Source organism: Schistocerca serialis, chromosome 11, assembly GCF_023864345.2.
Source record: "Schistocerca serialis cubense isolate TAMUIC-IGC-003099 chromosome 11, iqSchSeri2.2, whole genome shotgun sequence".
In the NCBI taxonomy this organism is placed as follows: domain Eukaryota; kingdom Metazoa; phylum Arthropoda; class Insecta; order Orthoptera; family Acrididae; genus Schistocerca; species Schistocerca serialis.
The window spans coordinates 144,245,470-144,263,519 of record NC_064648.1 but is presented as its reverse complement, the minus strand read 5'-3'; the positions used below and the strand labels follow the sequence as shown (position 1 = coordinate 144,263,519).

At 45.4% G+C, this 18,050-nt stretch overlaps 1 protein-coding gene across 1 annotated transcript in view; it reads left to right on the top strand.

Moving 5' to 3' along the window:
- The window catches only part of LOC126427409 (uncharacterized), a 284,724-nt gene that overhangs the window by 255,826 nt on the left and 10,848 nt on the right, over nt 1-18,050 (top strand). The window contains exon 13 of the mRNA XM_050089779.1: nt 7,079-7,307. Within this exon, the coding sequence (XP_049945736.1) occupies nt 7,079-7,307 (229 nt within the window). The remainder of the gene's footprint in view (nt 1-7,078; nt 7,308-18,050) is intronic.

The following is an 18,050-nucleotide window of genomic DNA, read 5'->3' as shown; positions in this document are numbered from 1 at the left end:
TAGTAAACTGATGGGTCTTGAGCTCCTGAGGGCGGGCGGCCGTCCTAAACCCCCTTCCCGGGCGAGGCGTTCTCTCCGCGGTCCGCGCCCGCGGCCGCGCGTCGGCGTTCCCTTTGGCGTCGGCGTCTGTGGTGGCGTCGGTGTAACTGCCTCGTCCGCCCTGGTCGCTCGTTCGTTTTCTTTGCCGAGCCTCTTTTTAATTAGACTCAGTGCTGGTTCCCATGCCTTGCTGAGGTTATAGCCGCAATCTCTGTTGATGAGTCCGTCCCTGGTACGAATTTCGGTAGCTTCTCTAACGACGCTGTCCCAGTATTTAGATGTCTGTGCCAAGACCCTGCTATGTTGGTAGTCCATTTCGTGATTTTCGGACAAACAGTGCTCTGCGATTGCCGACTTGTTGGGGTACAACTCGAGTGTGCCTCTGATGTTCTCGGCAACGATCTTCGATGGTGCGCACTGTCCGTCCAATGTAAGTCTTCCCACACTCACATGGAATCTGGTATATGCCAGCTTTCCGTAAACCGAGATCGTCTTTGACACTTCCCAATAGTGATCGTGTTTTATTGGGCGGGCAAAAAGTTCCTACTTGGTGTTTCCTCAATATTCGTCCTATTTGCCCCAATAGTGCGCCAGTATACGGTATATAGGCGGTGGCTATCTCTTCCTCCGTGACTTCGTCCATCTGCGCACGCTGTACTGTAGAGGTGGGGCGGATAGCGCGTCTGATCTGCCATCCCGAGGCCGTGGAGAGAACGCCTCGCGGGGGAAGGGGGTTTAGGACGGCCTCCCGCCCTCTGGAGCTCAGTTCGTCAGCGCACCTGACGATAGCGACATGTCTGATCGCCGAAATATTGTGCCTGTTGGACACTATGGACCGGCAGTACACCCGTGGACTGTTAGAGCAAAAAATACGCTGGGAGAAGTTGAAGAATCACAGGTGTAGGGTTGGTTCTGAGTGTGCATGTGGAGTGGTTATGGTGGTACAGTTGTGGTCCATGGGCCTGTTATGGGCGTGGTTATGGATGTGGTTATGGCGCTGGTTATGGGGTGCTTATGGGAGATTCATCGTGGTTATGTGGCTCGATATGGTTGAGTTTTAGAGGTGGACTGTCCGAGCAACCCTACACCTGACCCCATACTACCCCAGCATTGTGTCTCATTTAGAGACTCCTCTCCCATACAATACAAGCTGTAAACGATAACTGTTTGCAGTGTCCTGCAATGCTGTAAGGGAAGCCGAGATGAACAATTTGGTGTACGAGGGGTGTTCACTAAGTAATGCAACACATTTTTTTCTGAAAGCACGTTGGTTTTATTCAGGATTACAATGCACCATATTATTCACCATTCTTTTGGCTACAAAATCACCTCCGTTCAATGGAAAGGCCTTACGCAAACTTACTGTATGCCTGCATGGTACCACTCTATTGGTCGACGCCAGAGGCAACGTCTTGTTGCATCAAATACCGCCTCATCATTCACATACTGCTTTCTGTGGAGTGCATCTTTCATTGGACCAACCAGATGGAAAGTGTGAAATCCAAGCTGTAGGTTGAATGAGGAGGAACAGTCCAATGAAGTTTTGTGAGCTCCCATTGGGTGTGCAGACTTATATGAGGTTTTCCATTGCCATGGAGAAGGAGAAGTTCGTTTCCATTTTTGTGGCAACGAACACACTGAAATTGTTTTTGCAGTTCCCTGAGGGTAGCACAAAAGCTGTGTGTGGTCGACTGGCATGCAGGGGATCAGACAGGTTTACGTGGTCTTGTTACCATGATGACAGACACCTCACTCAACAACTCGCCGTGCTTTTGTTCACTGCCAGGTCTCTGTAGAATATTTGCGATGACATCTCTCTGCTTGCCATTCACCTCTGTTACAGGCGCCATTCTGAAGGCTACGTATAGCACTGCCACCTATCGGAACCGCGTGAAACTGCTGCAGCTGCAGCGGGAAAATTGCACACTAAATTCCACAGTAAATTCCACATTTTTCAACCGAAACAGGTCGAGAAAAAAATGTGTTCCATTACTTACTGAACGTCACTCGTACATCGAAGAAGCGATGCCAGGAATAAAAGAAGATTCCATGAGCGGTATAAAATTCAAGGTGGAAGGATACCAACATAATAACATGCACTGATTACATTGCTATCCTCAGTGAAGGTAAAGAAGAATTGCAAAATCTGTTGAATGGCATAAACAAATAAGAACAGATATACAGGGCGTTTCCGTAAGAGCGTGCAAAAATATAACAGGACATAGAGAGTGCTCCACTGAACTATTTGAGGTAGGGAACGTGGAGTCGGAGAAGCCAGCTTAAGGAGGTTGAAACGTCCCCTTAGAAAAATTAATGAATTACTGTGCTGATAAACCTCTTACGTTATTTGATTTTCAAACAGCTGAGCAGAACTGAACGCACTCAGACATTTCGCTCTTTACCTTTTCTGATCAACACTAAACTGACAGACAATATTTTTAGCGCAACGCAATCTGACTTTCAATAATCCCTACAAGAGAATGGCCCTGACTAACATTAACCTATACGTTTCACAAATCACTTACCTCACAAAAATCTTCGTTACTCGAACTGCTGCAAAACAGCGAGCGCCACTACTGCCAGTTAACTAAAAGATTCAAACTACTGAAGGCACTAACTACTGATAGGCATAGTTAGCAAATGAAAGATTTCGATACAGAACAAACAATGTATTTACCTTAATAGTGTTCAAAAGTCATAATATATATATCAGTCCATGATATCCAATATTACAAATTTACTGTCTCTGATGGACACACGTCCAGATCATCCGCTCTCAAAACTCCGCCATCTCTCTCCCCACATCCACCACTGCTGGCGGCTCACCTCCAACTACGCAACGCTACGCGCTGTTAACATCCAGCTGCCCAACACTACAATAGCAAACAACAATGCAAACTAGCCACAGACTGCACACACCACAGCCAGTGATTTTCATACAGAGCGCTACGTGGCGTTACCAATATAAAAACCTAAACAGCCTACTTACAAGCTATAGAAGTAAACTTGTCTGCCACTTTGTCTAGCATTACTATTTTCCAGTTTATTTACAACTAACATGCGTACAAATTTACAGGTACTGTGCTGTTTATTTACATGTACATTCTTTATTTCGTGCAAGGAAACAAGGAAGGCGGGCCTGATTACTAGGAAGTCACGATGCACGATTTTTACTAGGAAGTCATGATGCACGATCTGCTTACTTTACTTGCCCATAAGGTGGCTCTGTTGCACCGAGTTTACGTTGTTGGAAGACAGGCTGTTCGTGACAGAATGCTGAGACAACACGGCGGTGCACCGCCTTAGTTCAGTGTGGACGTCCGCAACCATCTCAGTACTGTATTTCCTGGTCGCTGGATTGGAAGAGGAGGTCATATTCTACGCCCTGCGACGTCAGCTGACGTGAATGCTCTTGATTATTTCGTACGGGGGTATCTGAAGTCGCTTGTGCTCGAGGCCCCAACGGATACGCAGATGGAATTAGTTGCCAGAGTTGTAGCTGCCTGTGATGTGATTCCAAACACACCAGAGCTATCTGTCAGGGTCCGTCATAACCTTGTTCGCCGATGTCATTCTTGCATTGGGGTTGATTGCCGTAAGTTTCAACATATTTTGTAAGAGACAGTACGAAAGGTACGTTCATTGTGTGAATGTACATAATGTAAATAAAAAAGTAGACGTGATTTTATTCACATTATCTCCTGAATCTGGTATCTCTGATCCCGGATTGCCCACCTCAAAAATGTTCAGTGGAACATCCTCTACGGCCTGTTAAGTTCTTCCACGCTCTTACGGAGAAACCTTGTAGACTGATAGTAATCCGAAGGAAAAAAGTAATGAGAAGTGGCAAGAATGGGATTACTGATCAACTTACTACGAAGTAGATAAAGTGAAGGAGTGCTGCGAACGTGGAAGTAAGATAAGAAAGATATAAAGAGCAGATTAGCTCAGGCAAGGAGCGCAGTCTTGGCCAAGAGAAGTCTGTTAATATCAAAAAGTGGCCTTAATGAAGAAATTTCTGGCAATGTACATTTGGAGCCCAGCGTTGTTAAGCACCGAAACATGGACTGTGGGAAAAGCAGAACAGAAGGGAATCGAGGCGTTTGAGATGTGATGCTGCAGAAGAATGATGAAAATTGTGTGGACTGGTAAGGTAAGGAAAGGAATGAAGAGGCTTCCCTCGGAATCAGCGAGGAAAAGATAATGTGGGGAACGTTGACAAGAAGAAGGGACAGAATGATAGGACATGCTCTGCGAAATCAGTGGATACCTTGTTTTGTACCAGAGAGGCCTGTAGAAAGTAAACTTCGTTGGGGAAGACAAACGTTGGGATTCAGCCAAGATTTAATTGAGAACGTAGGTTCCAAGCGCTACTCTGAGATTAAGACATTGATACACGAGAGTAATTCTTGGTAGGCCGCACCAAACCAGTCAGAAGACTGATGCAAAAAAATGAGATAAAATGAAAGTAATAGGCAGTACTTGGCTCGCTTCATCTACATAATGAAAAAATGCAATTGCAAATATCTGCTGATACAGCAGAAGAAATACGCTAATGGAGAAGAAGAGAAAATGCCGCCAGGTGTATTACCATAGGACCAGCTGTTCGAGAAACAATTCTGTGTAGTCCAGAATGAGATTTTCACTCTGCAGCGGAGTGTGCGCTGATATGAAACTTCCTGGCAGATTAAAACTGTGTGCCCGACCGAGACTCGAACTCGGGACCTTTGCCTTTCGCGGGCAAGTGCTCTACCCACTGAGCTACCGAAGCACGACTCACGCCCGGTACTCACAGCTTTACTTCTGCCAGTACCTCGTCTCCTACCTTCCAAACTTTACAGAAGCTCTCCTGCGAACCTTGCAGAACTAGCACTCCTGAAAGAAAGGATATTGCGGAGACATGGCTTAGCCACAGCCTGGGGGATGTTTCCAGAATGAGATTTTCACTCTGCAGCGGAGTGTGCGCTGATATGAAACTTCCTGGCAGATTAAAACTGTGTGCCCGACCGAGACTCGAACTCGGGACCTTTGCCTTCTGTAAAGTTTGGAAGGTAGGAGACGAGGTACTGGCAGAAGTAAAGCTGTGAGTACCGGGCGTGAGTCGTGCTTCGGTAGCTCAGTGGGTAGAGCACTTGCCCGCGAAAGGCAAAGGTCCCGAGTTCGAGTCTCGGTCGGGCACACAGTTTTAATCTGCCAGGAAGTTTCAATTCTGTGTAGTCTTGAGTTTGTTGATCGTCAAATGATGATACACGGTGACAATTATTGAGCTATACGAAGTAAAATCGTCATAACTTCTGAACAGTTTGGGTTAGGACGTTCAAACTGCACCGTTGGCCGCGGGGCATGATGGCAACTACGAGGGTCACTCCAAAAGAAATGCACACTATTTTTGTAAAAATACAGTTTTAATTCTGCATGTGTGAAAGTTTTACAGTGTGTAGATACATCCTTCCCGCTTGTTTTCAAACTTAGTTCAACCGGTTCCCGTGAGTGGCGCCGTCAAAGCATGTCTTCAAGATGGCTGCTACACTTGACGTTCGCCAGAAGCAACGTGCTGTCGTAGAATTCCTGTGCTGTGAAAACGAGACAGTGGGAAACATCCACAAGAGGTTGAAAAAGGCGTATGGAGATGCTGCTGTCGACCGCAGTATAGTTAGTCGGTGGGCAAGCAGGTTACGTGATAAAAGCGGGCACGGCAATATTGAGGATTGTCCTCGCAGCGGCAGGCCTCGTACTGCACACACTCCAGGCAATGTGCAGGGAGTTAACGAATTGGTGACTGCTGACAGTCGCATCACAGTGAACGAATTGTCACGCTTCGTTGGGATAGGGGAAGGAAGTGTTTGGTTCAAATGGCTCTGAGCACTATGGGACTCAACTGCTGAGGTCATTAGTCCCCTAGAACTTAGAACTAGTTAAACCTAACTAACCTAAGGACATCACAAACATCCATGCCCGAGGCAGGATTCGAACCTGCGACCGTAGCGGTCTTGCGGTTCCAGACTGCAGCGCCTTTAACCGCACGGCCACTTCGGCTGGCGAAGGAAGTGTTTGCAGAATACTGAAAGTGTAGGAGCTAAAAAAGGTTTGTGCCAGGTGGGTTCCCAGGATGTTGACAGTGGCTCACAAAGAAACAAGAAAAACGGTATGCAGTGAACTTTTGGAACAATACGAGAACGGTGGAGATAAATTTCTTTTGGAAGAATTGTGACAGGTGATGAAACATGGCTCCATCATTTTTCACCAGAGACGAAGAGCAATCAATGGAGTGGCTTCAAGCAAAATCACACAAGAAAAAAAAATTCAAAACCACACCTTCTGCTGGAAAAGTTATGGCTACGGTGTTTTTCGATTCTGAAGGACTCTTGCTCGTGGACGTCGTGCCAAGTGGAACCACCATAAATTGTGATGGATATGTGACGACACTGAAGAAACTTCAAGCTCGACTGAGTCGTGTTCGACCACATCGGCTAAAGCAGGATGTTTTGCTGTTGCACAAAAATTCACATGTCAGTCAAAAAACCATGGAAGCGATCACAAAACTCGGATGGACAGCACTGAAACACCCACCTTACAGTCCTGACCTGACTCCGTGTGACTATCATCTCTTTGGTAAACTGAAAGACTCTCTTCTTGCAACGAAGTTTGAAGATGACGACTCCCTTGTGCACGCTGCCAAACAGTGGCTCCAACAGGTTGGTCCAGAATTTTACCGAGTGGGTATACAGGCGCTGGTTCCAAAATGGCGTAAGGCAGTTGAAAGGGATGGAAATTATGTGGAGAAATCAAAATATTGTTCCTAAAGGATGTATCTACACACTGTAAAACTTCCAAACATGTAGAATAAAAGAAGGATTTAAAAAAAAAATAGTGTGCATTTCTTTAGAAGTGACCCTCGTAGTATGGACGGTGCTCTAAGCGACCCCCACCACTGCCGCTCCCCCCACACTTCCCCAGCCGACTGCGCATCTAGTAACCAAGCCATTTTGCGTGCGCTAAACCGCGCAGCGAATCATGTTGTCCCGCCTCTCGCCCCCAGGGCTGGAGTCCGCCCCCCGCTGGGCGGCCCCCGCCCCCTGCGGCCCGGCCCACGCATCGGCGCGCTGGCCGGAGGCGGCCGCCCCCGCCTGCCCGGTGCCGCCCCCGCCTCCACAGCGGCGCCAGACGCCGCCCCCAGTCCCAGCTCGACGCCGGCGCCGACGGCGGACCACGAGGAGGACCATGCAGCTCCAGCCGCCGCTGACGACGCCGCCCCCGCCTCGCAGGAGGTACTGTATAGTTCACTAGCGCCACTCTGACGTCACAGTTACCTGCATGTATATTGGCTAACAGGGTGGAACGAAAATGTAAAGTACAAATTGCGGGAGCCATTCCTCACACGTAGACGAAGACATTATTTTATCTGAACAAGGGTATGGAAACGCTTTATTTCCTTGTTACAGCTCATTTTCTCCAAGTCATTAATCACGGAAAACACACAAGAACAGAATGTTACGAGGATAATCCCAAAAGTAAGGTCTCCTATTGTTTTATTAGTAGATAGACCTGTTTACTGGCCACTAAAATTGCTACACCACGAAGATGACGTGCTACAGATTCGAAATTTAACCGACAGGAAGAAGATGCTGTGATATGCAAATCATTAGCTTTTCAGAACATTCACACAAGGTTGGCGACGGTGGCGACACCTACAACGTGCTGACATGAGGAAAGTTTGCAACCGATTTCTCACACACAAACAGCAGTTGACCGGCGTTGCCTGGTGAAACGTTGTTGTGATGCCTCGTAAGGAGGAGAAATGCGTACCATCACGTTTCCGACTTAGATAAAGCTCGGACCGTAGCCTATCGCGATTGCGGTTTATCGTATTGCGACATTGCTGCTCGCGTTGGTCGAGATCCAATGACTGTTAGCAGAATATGGAATCTATGGGTTCAGGAGGGTAATACGGAACGCCGTGCTGGATCCCAATGGCCTCTTATCACTAGCAGTCGAGATGACAGGTATCTTATCCACACGGCTGTCAAGGATCGAGCAGCCACGTCTCGATCCCTGAGTCAACAGATGGGGCTTTCGCAAGACAACAACCATCTGCACGAACAGTTCGACACGTTTGCAGCAGCATGGACTATTAGCTCGGAGACCATGGCTGCGATTACCCTTGACGCTGCATCACAGACACGAGCGCCGGCAATGGTGTACTCAATGGCGAACCTGGGTGCACGAATGGCAAAACGTCAGTTTTTCGGATGAATCCAGGGTCTGTTTACAGCATCATGATGGTCACATCCGTGTTTGGCGACATCGCGGTGAACGCACATTGTAAGCGTGTATTCGTCATCGCCATACTGTCGTATCACCCGGCGTGATGGTATGGGTTACACGTCTCGGTCACCACTTGTTTGCAAATTACGGCACTTTGAACAGTGGACGTTTCATTCCAGATGTGTTACGACCCGTGGCTCATTCGATCCCTGCGAAACCCTACATTTCAGCAGGATAATGCACTACCGCATGTTGCAGGTCCTGTACGGGCCTTTCTGGATACAGAAAATGTTCTACTGCTGCCCTGACCAGCACATTCTCCAGATCTCTCACCAATTGAAAATGTCTGGTCAATCGTGGCCGAGCAACTGGCTCTTCACAATGCTCCAGTCACTACTCTCGATGAACTATGGTATCGTGTTGAATCTGCATGGGCAGCTGTACCTGTACACGCCATCCAAGCTCTGTTTGACTCAATGCCCAGTCGTATCAAGGCCGTTATTACGGCCAGAGATGGTTGTTCTGGGTACTGATTTCTCAGAATCTATCCACCCAAATTGCGTGAAAATGTAATCACGTGTCATTTCTAGTATAATATATTTGTCCAATGCATACGCATTTCTTCTTGGTGCAGCAATTTTAATGGCCAATAGTGTATTTCTACAACGGTTTACATCAGTTTACAGCTTGAACATTTAGCTACCCGGTGATCAAAAGGTCAGTATAAATTAGAAAACTGAATAAATCACGGAATAATGTAGATAGAGAGGTACAAATTGACACTCGTGCTTGTAATGACATGTGGTTTTATTAGAACCAAAAAAATACAAAAGCTCAAAAAATGTCCGACACATGGCGCTTCATCTGATCACAATAGCAATAATTAACATAACAAAGTAAGACAAAGCAAAGATGATGTTCGTTACAGGAAATGCTCAATATGTCCACCATCATTCCTCAGCAATAGCTGTATTCGAGGAATAATGTTGTGAACAGCACTGTAAAGCATGTCCGGAGTTATGGTGAGGCATTGGCGTCGGATGTTGTCTTTCAGCATCCCTAGAGATGTCGTTCGATCACGATACACTTGCGACTTCAGGTAACCCCAAAGCCAATAATCGCACGGACTGAGGTCTGCGGACCTGGGAGGCTACAGTCACCATTTCTTCCTGAACTGCCGGCCGTTGGTGGCCGAGCGGTTCTAGGTGCTTCAGTCTGGAACCGCGCGACCGCTACAGTCGCAGGTTCGAATCCTGCCTCGGGCATGGGTGTGTGTGATGTCCTTAGGTTAGTTAGGTTTAAGTAGTTCTAGTTCTAGAGGACTGATGACCTGAGATGTTAAGTCCCATAGTGCTCAGAGCCATTTGAACCATTTTTTTTTCTTCCTGAACTGTCTCAGCAGCATTACGCCTTGTGCTCGGTCGGCCACTACGGGGTCTATCGTCTAATCGGAATCATTCTCGCCACAGCTGCATTTGTGAAGTCCGCAGCTCGTGGTCGTGCGGTAGCGTTCTCGCTTCCCACGCCCGGGTTCCCGGGTTCGATTCCCGGCGGGGTCAGGGATTTTCCCTGCCTCGTGATGACTGGGTGTTGTGTGATGTCCTTAGGTTAGTTAGGTTTAAGTAGTTCTAAGTTCTAGGGGACTGATGACCATAGATGTTCAGTCCCATAGTGCCCAGAGCCATTTTTGTATTTGTCAACGGACCTGTACCCGTTTGAGTCCCCTTCCAGTGGCGATAGGTTCGTAACGCTGAACTAGCACATTCACCATTCTGGTAATACAGCTTGTTCAAAAGCGCCTTTTCATGTAACGTCAACATGCTGCAACTGCTGGTGCATCTGATTCTCTCTCTCATTACAGCTCCTTTTATACACGATTGTTATGCGCAGTCATTGACGTTTTGCTGTCCAGCGTCATCTTTCGGACATTTTGTGAATTTTTTTTGTTGTTCTAATAAAACCCCATGTCATTCCAAGCATGTGTGTCAATTTTTACCTCTCTATCTACATTATTCCGCGGTTTATAAAGTTTTCAAATTAATACTGACTTTTTGATCACCCGGTATTTTTCGACATAATCACCATTTATGTCGATTTTTGGAGGCGCTGAGGCAGTTTTTGTATGACCATATCATACCAGCTCGCCGCCATGCTGTTCAGAAATCTATGAACCTTTTCTTTCACGTCGTCGTCGGAGCTGAATCGCTTTCCGGTCAAATGTTCTTTTACCCTAGGGGACAGGTGATAGTCACTGGGCCCCAAGTCAGGACTATAAGGTGGGTGGGTGATTATGTTCCACTGAAACTGTTGCAGGAGAGCAACGGTTTGCCTAGCGATGTGTGGGCGAGCGTTGTCATTGAGAATGTGTACGCCCTTGCTCAACATTCCTCTTCTCCGGTTCTGATTTGAATTTGGCATCCATGCACACTTATGGATTTCAATCGGCGCAGTGCCCTTAGCGTTCAAAAATCGAATAACTGCGCCCAATTCGCACTTGACGGTAACATTCTCAACGGCTGCCAAGCCAAGACTGAGCGCCCCAGCCCGGCGTGCGCATGTTTACACTCAGCTCGCGAGGCACTCTTCATAACAGTGTGACCAACTGCCACACAAACAGAGTTCTGTAGTTACAGGAGACCTTACTTTTGGGATTACCCTCGCAGAATCGCGGGGGACATCTCTGTTCCCTGCCAGTGTTTTGTTTTTCATGTCCCAGTTGCCACGCCTCCCTTTCTTCCATCCAGGCTCAACATACAAAGTTACCATAATTTCGTAGAGAGTGTTCTACCTAATCTGTTCATCTACATCTACATCTATACTCCGCAAGCCACCCAACGGTGTGTGGCGGAGGGCACTTCACATCTCACTGTCATTACCTCCCTTTCCTGTTCCAGTCGCGTATGGTTCGCGGGAAGAACGAATGCCGGAAAGCCTCCGTGCGCGCTCGAATCTCTCTAATTTTACATTCGTGATCTCCTCGGGAGGTATAAGTAGGGGGAAGCAATATATTCGATACCTCATCCAGAGACGCTCCCTCTCGAAACCTGGACAGCAAGCTCTTGCAGAGTCTGCCACTCGAGTTTGCTAAACATCTCTGTAACGCTATCACGGTTACCAAATAACCCTGTGACGAAACGCACCGCTCTTCTTTGGATCTTCTTTATCTCCTCCGTCAACCCGACCTGGTACGGATCCCACACTGATGAGCAATACTCAAGTATAGGTCGAACGAGTGTTTTGTAAGCCACCTCCTTTGTTGATGGACTTCATTTTCTAAGGACTCTCCCAATCAATCTCAACCTGGCACCCGCCTTACCAACAATTAATTTTATGTGATCATTCCACTTCAAATCGTTCCGCACGCATACTGCCAGATATTTTACAGAAGTAACTGCTACCAGTGTTTGTTCCGCTATCATATAATCATACAATAAAGGATCCTTCTTTCTATGTATTCCCAATACATAAGATTTGTCTATGTTAAGGGTCAGTTGCCACTCCCTGCACCAAGTGCCTATCCGTTGCAAATGTTCCTGCATTTCGCTGCAATTTTCTAATGCTGCAACTTCTCTGTATACTACAACATCATCCGCGAAAAGCCGCATGGAACTTCCGACACTATCTACTAGGTCATTTATATATATTGTGAAAAGCAATGGTCCCATAACACTCCCCTGTGGCACGCCAGAGGTTACTTTAACGCCTGTAGACGTCTCTCCATTGAGAACAACATGCTGTGTTCTGTTTGCTAAAAACTCTTCAATCCAGCCACACAGCTAGTCTGATATTCCGTAGGCTCTTACTTTGTTCATCAAGCGACAGTACGGAACTGTATCGAACACCTTCCGGAAGTCAAGGAAAATGGCATCTACCTGGGAGCCTGTATCTAATATTTTCTTGGTCTCATGAACAAATCAAGCGAGAGTAGATTCTGGGTTTCCAGAAATGACATGATACGCCAGCAAAAAACATGTTCTAAAATTCTACAACAGATCGATGTCAGAGATATAGGTCTATAGTTTAGCGCATCTGCTCGACGACCCTTCTTGAAGACTGCAACTACTTGTGCTCTTTTCCAGTCATTTGGAACCTTCCGTTCCTCTAGCGACTAGCAGTTCACGGCTGTTAGAAGGGGGGCAAGCTCCTTCGCGTAATCGAATTGGTATCCCGTCAGGTCCAGTGGACTTTCCTGTTAGCAGATGTTCCTCTAGATGTGTGATAAAACGAGTACTTCATGCACGATGGAGCACCCCCTCGTTTTATCATTAGATTTGGTGAGACATGGATATGCAGAGGTGGACCAGTTGGTCGGCCTCCACTCTCCAGACCTAAACCCACTGGCTTTTTATTTGTGGGGACATTTGAAACCTCTTGTGTGCGTAACCCCGGTACAACACGTTCAGAGTCTATGAGCTCGCATTAGGGAAGGCCGCCAAACCATACCCTATAGCACAGGTAAACACCAGCGCATGCGAGATTCACTACGGTGGCGGGTGGATACCCACGCGGGGCATACTGAACATCTCCTGCCAGAAAGAGCTGCTTGTGGTATGCTGGTCCGGTCTGTTCGCGTGTGTTCTCGTGATTAATGAGTTGGACAAGTGAATTGTAACATGGATACAAAGCGTTTCCAGACCAATGTTCAGATAACATTATTTCTTCGTCTGTGTACGAGGAATGTGTCTTGCAATTTCTGCCGAACGTCATTGTTTCACCCTGTATAGCCTCGCGAGGTTGCAGCGCGGTCTCGGACGCCTTGCCACGGTTCACGCAACTCCCCCCGTATGAGGTTCGAGTCCACCCTCGGGCATGAGTGTGTGTGTGTTGTCCTTAGCGTAAGTTAGTGTAAGTTTGATTAAGTAGTGTGTAAGCCTAGGGACTGATGACCTCAGCAGTTTTGTCCCATAGGAACTTGCCAATACCACCACCACCACTCCCTGTATATCCAGATTCCATATCCATATATTATGTTGTTATTGTGATCTTCAGTCCAGAGAACGGTTTGATGCAGCTCTCCATGCTACTCTATCCTGTCAAGCTTCTTCATCTCTCAGTACCTACTGCAACCTACATCCTTCTGAATCTGTTTAGTGTATTAATCTCTTGGACTCCCTCTACGATTTTAACCCTCCACTCTGCCCTCCAATACTAAATTGGTGATCCCTTGATGCCTCAGAACATGTCCTACCAACCGATCCCTTCTTCCAGTCAAGTTGTGCCACAAACTCCTCTTCTCCCCAGTTCTGTTCAATACCTTCTCATTAGTTATGTGATCTACCCATCTAATCTTCAGCATTCTCCTGTAGCACCACATTTCGAAAGCTTCTGTTCTCTTCTTGTCTAAACTATTTATCGTCCACCTTTCACTTCCATACATGGCTACACTCCATACAAATACTTTCAGGAACGACTTCCTGACACTTAAATCAATACTGGATGTTAACAAATTTCTCTTCTTCAGAAACGCTTTCCTTGCCATTGCCAGTCTACATTTTATATCCTCTCTACTTCGACCATCATCAGTTATTTTGCTCCCCAAATAGCAAAACTCCTTTACTATTTTAAGTGTCTCATTTCCTGATCTAGTTCCCGCAGCATCACCCGATGTAATTCGACTAAATTCCAATATCCTCGTTTTGCTTTTGTTGATGTTCATCTTATATCCTCATTTCAAGACACTGTCTTTTCCGTTCAGCTGCTCTTCCAGGTCCTTTGATGTCTCTGGCAGAATTACAATGTCATCGGCGACCCTCAAAGTTTTTATTTCTTCTCCGTGGACTTTAATTCCTACTCCGAATTTTTCTTTTGTTTCCTTTACTGCTTGCTCAATATACAGATTGAATAACATTGGGGATAGGCTACAACCCTGTCTCACTCCCTTCCCATCCACTGATTCCCTTTCATGCCATCTGGTTTCTGTACAAACTGTGTATAGCCTTTCGCTCCCTGTATTTTACTCCTGCCACCTTCAGAATTTGAAAGAGATTATTCCAGTAAACATTGTCATAAGCTTTCTCTATGTCTACAAATGCTAGAAACGTAGGTTTGTCTTTCGTTAATCTATTTTCTAAGATAAGTGTTAGGGTCAGTATTGCCTCACGTATTCCAACATTTCTACGGAATCCAAACTGATCTTCCCCGAGGTCGGCTTCTACCACTTTTTCCATTCGTCTGTGAAGAATTCGTGTTAGTAATTTGCAGCCGTGGTTTATTAAACTGATGGTTTGTTAATTTTCACACCTGTCAACACCTTCTTTCTTTGGGATTGGAATTATTATATTCTTCTTGAAGTCTGAGGGTATTTCGCCTGTCTCATACATCTTGCTCACTAGATGGTAGAGTTTTGTTAGGCCTTGTTTCCCAAGGCCGTCAGTAGTTCTAATGGAATGTTTTCTACTCCCGGGGCCTCGTTTCGACTTAGGTCTTTCAGTGCTCTGTCAAACTCTTCACGCAATATCATATCTCCTATTTCATCTTCATCTACATTCTCTTCCATTTCTATAATATTGTCCATTTCCCTTTTTAAATTTTCTAACCTACCTGCCCGATTAAGGGACCTGACATTCCACGCTCCGATCTGTAGAATGCCAGTTTTCTTTAAATCTGCATGCCCTCGGGAAAAATTACGGCTGTAGTTTCCCCTTGCTTTCAGCCGTTCGCAGTACCATCAGAGCAAGGCCGTTTTGGTTAGTGTTACAAGGCCAGATCAATCAATCATCCATACTGTTGCCCCTGCAACTACTGAAAAGGCTGTTGCCCCTCTTCACATACTTATGTTATAAATGCCAAAGTAGCTCTGTGTGTTATGCTTTCAGGACTAAACCGCTCGACCGATTTTGATGAAATTTGCTAGCAGACAGCTTGAATGCTGAGGAAGAGCATAGGCTACTTTAGCAACATATTTATTGATCTGAAGAATATAATGTGAAATATGGAACAGTAATTACTCTTTGAAAAACCTATTTACTCTTTGACTTTTGAACTTACTACTGCTGCAGAAACAACAAAGAAAGCATGCCAAATTTAAACGAACGCAAAATCCCCAAGATTAGCAATCTTTTACAGAAGCTATAAATTTAGTTCGGACTTCAATGCGAGATGCTTCCAACATTTTCTGCAATGAAACTTAGTCTAGAAACCTGGCAGAAAATCGAGATTCTGGTCGTATGTAAATTATCCTAGCGGCAAGACACAATGCTTTCTCTGCCCAATAGCAATTGAGGTACTACCATTGACAGTGTTGCCAAAGCAGAGTTACTAAACACAGCCTGCCGAATTTCCTTCGCCAAAGAAGACGAGGTGAAATATTCCAGAATTCTAAAGAAGAAGAGTTGCCAACATGAGTAAGTTAGAAGTAGATATCCTCGGAGTAGTAAAGCAGATTAATTAATAAACGCAAATCTTCAGATTCGAACTGTGTACCAATTAGGTCCCTTACAGAGTATGCTGATGCAACAGCTTCATACTTAACAATGACATACAACCGCTCGCTCGACGAAAGATCCATACCGAAAGACTGGAAAGTTGCGGCAGGTCACACCAACATTCAAGAAAGACAATCGGAGTAATCCACAAAATTACAGGCCCATATCATTAACGTCGATATGCGACAGGATTTTGGAACATATGTTCTGTTCGAACATTATGAATTACCTCGAAGAGAACAGACTATTGACAGACAGTCCATAAACAGTTAGAAAACATCGTTGTTCGTGTGGAACGCAGCTAGCTCCTTACTCACAAGAGGTATTGAATACTATCGACTAGGCATTTCAAACTGATTCCTTATTTCTAGATTTCCAGAAGGCTTTTGAACCGAACCACACAAGGGGTTTGTTGTGAAATTACGTACTTATGGTACAACGTCTCAGCTATGCGGCTGCATTATTGATTTCCTGTCAGAGAGACCACAGTTCGTAATAACTGACAGAAAGTCACTGAGTGAAACAGAAGTGATTTCTGGCTTTCCCCAGTTCCTTATCTGTATTAACGATTTGGGAGGCAATCTCAGCAGCCATCTTAGTTTCTTTGCATATGATACTGTTGTTTATCGTCTAGTAAAGGCATCAGAAGATCAAAAGAAATTGCAAATGGTTTAGAAAAGATATATTTACGGTGTAAAAATTGGCAGTTGACCGTAAATAATGGAAAGAGTGAAGTCACCCACATCAGTGCTAAAAGAAATCAGTTAAACTTCGATTATACGATAAATCTGTCAAATCTAGAGGCTGTCAATTCAACTAAATACCTAGGAGAGACTGCAAAGGACCTGGAAGAGCAGCTGAACGGAATGGACAGTGTCCTGAAAGGAGGATATAAGACGAACATCAACAAAAGCAAACCGAGGATAATGGAATGTAGTCGAATTAAATCGGGTGATGCTAAGGGTATTAGATTAGGAAATGAAACGCTTAAAGTAGTAAAGGAGTTTTGCTATTTGGGGAGAAAAATAACTGATGATGGTCGAAGTAGAGAGGATATAAAATGTAGACTGGCAATGGCAAGCGTTTCTGAAGAAGAGAAATTTGTTAACATAGAGTTTAGATTTAAGTGTCAGGAAGTTGTTTCAAAAAGTATTTGTATGGAGTGTAGCCATGTATGGAAGTGAAATGTGGACGATAAATAGTTTGGACAAGAAGAGAAAAGAAGCTTTCGAAATGTGGTGCTACAGAAGAATGCTGAAGATTAGATGGGTAGATCACGTAACTAATGAGGAAGTATTGAATCGGATTGGGGAGAAGAGGAGTTTGTGGCACAACTTGACAAGAAGAAGGGATCGGTTGGTAGGACATGTTCTGAGGCATCAAGGGATCACCAATTTAGTATTGGAGGGCAGCGTGGAGGGTAAAAATCGCAAAGGGAGACCAAGAGATGAATACACTAAGCAGATTCAGGAGGATGTAGGTCGCAGTAGGTACAGGATAGATACAGGGAGTAGCATGGAGAGCTGCATCAAACCAGTCTCAGGACTGAAGACCACAACAACAACAACAACAACAACTAATATGGTGTTTTGAAAACAGGCCATTCTTTTTGAAAAATACTGTAGTCTAGCCATTCCTTGCCGGATATTACATTTAACTGTACGGTATCTCGTTCTTGTTTATTCGAGTGGTTCGTAATGTTAAATGATTTGTTTTGTTTTCCACGAATATCAGTAAGAGTAACTAATAAGGAAATGTAGTTCTGCCTTGAAAAATCGCAACTTTTCTTGTGTTATTAGCTGTGCATGTTGCCGAAAAGAGTCGCCACATTCAGTGGGTTTTACATATTATCCTATTATTACATACTGGTGTTCACAAGTATTTCGTTCAAAAACGGTTCAAATGGCTCTGAGCATTATGGGGCTTAACATCAGAGGCCATCAATCCGCTAGAACTTAGAACTACTTAAACCTAACTAACCTAAGGACATCACACACTTCCATGCCCGAGGCAGGATTCGAACCAGCGACCGCAGCGGTCGCGCGGTTCCAGACTGAAGCGCCTAGAACCGCTTGGCCACTTCGTCCGGCCAAGTGTTTGGCATTCGCAGCAAAGCTACAATTACTTCCTTCCATTGGAGCATATTAACGCAGACAAGAAAAATTACGTTTCCTCGAGGCAGACCCACATTTCCATGTTAGATATTAGGGAGCAGACACGGCCGAGGAAACAACTTCGATCACAAAGTCCAGAATGAATTTTCAGTCTGCAGCGGATGTAGCAATGGAGAATGTCCTGGAAGACTAAAACTGTGTGCCCGAC